Consider the following 4,496-nt stretch of genomic DNA (forward strand, 5'->3'; position numbering starts at 1 on the left):
TCCTTTTGCGTAAGACTGGTATGTCAATATGCTTTGATATGCTACGTGTAGCCCTAATAGTTATCTAGACTACTTGCACACTACATGTACTAGAAATTCCGGGAACTCGAAAGTTGTCTACCTCTTTGCCATGGGCTGAACAACTAGTTGACGAATCTTGGACGAGGTAGCAACAGAGTTCTCACTGTATAATTGGGCCCTTGTTGACACTGTGTCGATCAAAAGAGGCATAACTTGGTGTGGGATGGTGATGGTGGAAGAAAAAGCATATGTGTGGCCGAAATGGCAAGATCCAATACAACTAAGAGGAATTACAGTTTATAATTGCTGGCTGCTGTGTAATTCAGGTATGCACTAGACCAAAAAACCAATTCTCACGCTTCATAATACTTCTTTCTTCACAACTGCAAGGTAAAAAACGATTCATACAGACTCAAAGATAACAACGAAATACAACATTCGAAGAATGAAACTATCCATACATACAAAGATCCATAAAAACAGGATCCTCGAACCTTAAAACAAGAGAGAAAAAAAACAAATAATCTCAGTTTACATGCACCAAGCCAACCTACAAAGCCTTCCATGTACCCAGAGAGCAACCTTCAAAATACCCACAAGAACACCAGTTCTCGCTCATCGCTTCAAACCTGCTTCAACTCTGATCCGGCATCTCTCAACCATTCAGGAACCGCAAAGAAAGCACGTCATGTATTGAGAAAATTCGGGACTTATGTCATTACCCACTGCTGATCCCCAGATCGAGATTAGGCCTGTGGGGGCGCCAGATTGATAAGATCTCCATCGTGACCTTTTTGTTTGATCTTGCTAACCCATTTCAGGTTTTGTTATCGCTATCTTGCATGGCACTAATTGGAGGGTCTAAGCTGATAACAGCAGGTCCTTAGTGCCTAGGTTGTCTACCTCTGCTTGGGAATGGTGGGTTTGATAAGCTTCCTGTGGGATATGAGATTCGGTTGTGTAAGGAATTAGTAGCTTGAAAGAGATCCACTTTGGTTGTGTAGGTATGTGCCCTTTTGCATTGAGAGGGTTTTTTGTAGTCGTTTGAGCTTAATTAGACAAGTGTTTGGCATGTGCTCTATCTTGAGGTTCAGATGGGCGGTTTCCGGCGGCTTCTGTATCGTATGTATAGAGCATTGGATCGCTGCCAATGGGACTTTACATTATACTTCTCCATATAAATGGCCTAGAGTCAATTGATTCAACACACATGGTACTATAATACAGAGTAAAGCAATTTCTGACAGATCGACACTACTATATGAAGCAGAGGGGATCAAGATTGGGAATGAGGTACAAGTTATCGCTTTCACTTATAACTGACTAGAAGCAAAAGCTGTAGAAGTTCACCAACTCTTCCAAAAAGATAAACCCCCAAAATCCTACATTATCTCATCAGTTCCCCCAAAATTAAAAGAAATGCAAAAAACAAGGCAATATCAATTCAACGCCCTTCCATCTCTCCAGCAGCTCTACATTACCCGAACCCAATATCCGAACCAGCCAAACCTCCGATGCCAAACCCACGACACCAGAAAGAACGAACAAATACACAAACATACATACATACACAATCAGTATTTCCAACTTTGTATTGAAAACCTAACTCACAATAAACTCCTCATATCAGTGTTATTCTTCCCCCCTCGTGGCAAAATAAAATCTGAAATCCATGCATACACGAAGATCCCGATGCAACCCTATTACCAGTTGCAACAAAAAATTCTTCCAGTTAGTCTTTTCCGGCCAGCCACGCCGACCCGAACACGGGATATGGCAAAGATATCCGAGAATCCTTCGGAGGCATGTTTGGACCTTCTCGGGTGTGGCTGTGGTTAGGTTGATTCTAAGCGAAGACGAAACATGCCATGCATTAGCTTATCGGTATATGCCGGGTTATCCCGTCGATGAAAACTTTGAGGCAGAGTTTTTATTTTCTACTATCTAGATGCCGAGAAGATGGACATTCGTTTCTAGCAGGTTATTTTCGAATGGAAATCTGGACGAGGATGGGATTACGCGTATCCAAAGGTTTAGCATTAATGTTAAGAGTATCTTCTCGATCTATGGATGGAACTACTGCTAGACATTGGGTCAAGGATTAAGTTCGACTACATCAGAATGTCGTCAACGACTCGAGAAGAAGTTTGAAACAGAGTTTTGCTTGCGGTTGTGCCACAGGCGCTTCAATTGATGCTAAAAAATCTAAGCCAAAGAAATCTATACGTGTATCCAAACCCAGTTGAACCATATGATGTTTTGAAACAAGACTTGTTCATTGATGCCCTTGCATCATCACATAAAAAAAAATAACCCAGTCTAAATTGAAGATTGTAAGGAAATGAAACAAAAATTGATCAACCATCGCACTGCTGGTTTCAGGCTAGATGGTGACAAATGGATATCAAAAAAAAAAAAAAAAAAAAAAAACAAAAAAAAAAAAAAAAAAAAAAAAAGAAGAAGACCGTGAAAGACGCTGTTGTCTAGCATCAAAATGGGAGAAGAGGAAATATAGTAGATAAAAGAAATTCAAAAGGAATCAACCAAACGCCAGTGAAACGTGAGTTCCTTGTTCCTCTTTTTAAGTTTTGGGCATGATCGTCGTTTATTCGACAGCGGAGCCGCTGTCACCGCCAGTGACGGGGTTAACCTTGGGGTTCCACTTGAACTTGAAATCCTGGCCAAGCTCCTTGCGGACGGCAGCCTTGACGGCCTCCAAGACGTTGGGGAAGACACCGAAGTTGGCAGGGTTGTTGGTGTCGTTGTCACCACCCTGGAAGACACCGGTGCGGACCAAACAGGTGTTCCAGCCGTACATGTTACCACCGCAGATGTCGGAAGCTGGGTTGTCACCAACCATGTAGATGTTCTGGGGAAGACGGTTCTCGTTGTGGATCTGCTCCATCCACGACTTGAGAACCTCGTCGGCGTAGGTGTAGGTAGCACGCTCAGGCTTGCCGTAGACGACACGCTCCAGGTCGACACCGGTGAGAGCCTTGTACTGAGCCTCGATGGAGATACGGAAGAGACCCTGGGTGAGACGGGGAGGTCCCTTGTGGTCGGTAGGCATGATCAGGTCACCCTGAGAGAAGTAGATGGGGATGCGAGAGGCGACGGGGTCCTTGGCACGGGTCAACAACTTGCCGTCCTCGGCGAGCAAGAGATCCAGGATCAGCTGCATGTCGGTAGCGTAGTCACGCGAGTCGGCGAAGACCAGGATAGCGTCGAACTTCATCTTGGAGAAGTCGCGGGGCTTGGCCTGAGCGCGGTCTTCCTCCGTGAAGTGTCCCCAAGGAGACACCGTGGGGTCCCAGGCGAAAATGTCCTTAGGGTGGACGACGTTCTTGAAGCCATAGTTCTCAGCGACCTCACGGATCTTCTGGCCCTCACCACCGAGGACAAGCACCGTCTCGTAGTACTCAGCCAATGCCTGCATTGGGGTATGAGACTGGATGAACTGATCGGTCGAGATCGGAACACCGAGAACCTCGGTGAGCTGCTCGCAACGGGCAGCCTCGGTCTTACCACCACCGTTGGTGAGCAGAATGTAAGGAACCTTGATGCCCAGCTCGTTGTCACCGTTAAGCATCTTCAGGGCCTCCTTAGCCGGCTCAATGGCATGGTTACCGTGGGCCAGAACACCATCGATATCGAAGGCAAAGGCCATGTTCTTGGCAGCAGCGACCTTCTCCTTGGACATGTCCTGAACCTGAGAGGCCAGGAGGTCGCGGGAAACCGAGTTACCATCAGCGGTAACCACGGATGCCAGACGAGACACACGAGGAGATCTGGGGATAGGGAGGGAGGTGCCGAAGGAGTTGCGAGAGCCACGACGGTCCCGAGTCGAGGGAGCCAGGCTCAGGTTGTGCATGTACTGGGCAGCATCGCTGATGGAGCTGCGGGTTGCGGGGATCTCAATGGTGGCACCCGCATCATTGGGGATGGGCAGAGAACCCGCCATGCTGCCACGACCATCTCTGGGGGAGCGAGCAGCGGGGGCCGGAGCAGTACCGGGAGCCGCAGGGGCGGCATCAACAGCGAAGTCAGCGTCGTCAAAGCGAGGCATTGTGGAGATAAGTCGAGATAGATAGGAGGAATTGATAAGAAGAACGTTCCCCTAGGAGAGAGGAAAGGAGGGGGGAGAGGGAGAGAAGGAAGGGTGCTATAATGATGTATATATAAGAGGTGATGATATCACTCCTAGAAGAGAAGACAAGGATCGACAACCAACAAGCTTCCTCGAGCGATAGGGCAGTCTCCTGGGAGTGTTGTGAAAGGTAGAATAGGAAAGATGATATCCATTGACTTGAAGGAGGGCAGTCTGGATACTAATATATAACACCGTGCCAGTGGCGGTCAATTCCAATTCCATAAAAGAGATGTATTATTTATTGGACTTTTATTTTTTATTTTACTTACCCTGCACGCAGCCATCATAGCCCAGGGCTCCACATTTGGTTTTTTTTTTTTTTTTT

General features: G+C 46.8%; 1 protein-coding gene across 1 annotated transcript; it reads right to left on the reverse strand.

Annotated features, from left to right (window-relative positions):
• Window positions 1–2,470: 2,470 nt before the first annotated feature.
• BDV38DRAFT_265332 (phosphatidyl synthase) lies at window positions 2,471–4,496 on the reverse strand. Its single transcript, XM_032056348.1, has one exon. The coding sequence runs from the start codon at window positions 4,085–4,087 to the stop codon at window positions 2,627–2,629; it is 1,461 nt and encodes a 486-aa protein (XP_031907230.1). The 5' UTR covers window positions 4,088–4,496; the 3' UTR covers window positions 2,471–2,626.

The sequence above is a fragment of the Aspergillus pseudotamarii genome (assembly GCF_009193445.1).
Source record: "Aspergillus pseudotamarii strain CBS 117625 unplaced genomic scaffold BDV38scaffold_123, whole genome shotgun sequence".
NCBI classification, from domain to species: domain Eukaryota; kingdom Fungi; phylum Ascomycota; class Eurotiomycetes; order Eurotiales; family Aspergillaceae; genus Aspergillus; species Aspergillus pseudotamarii.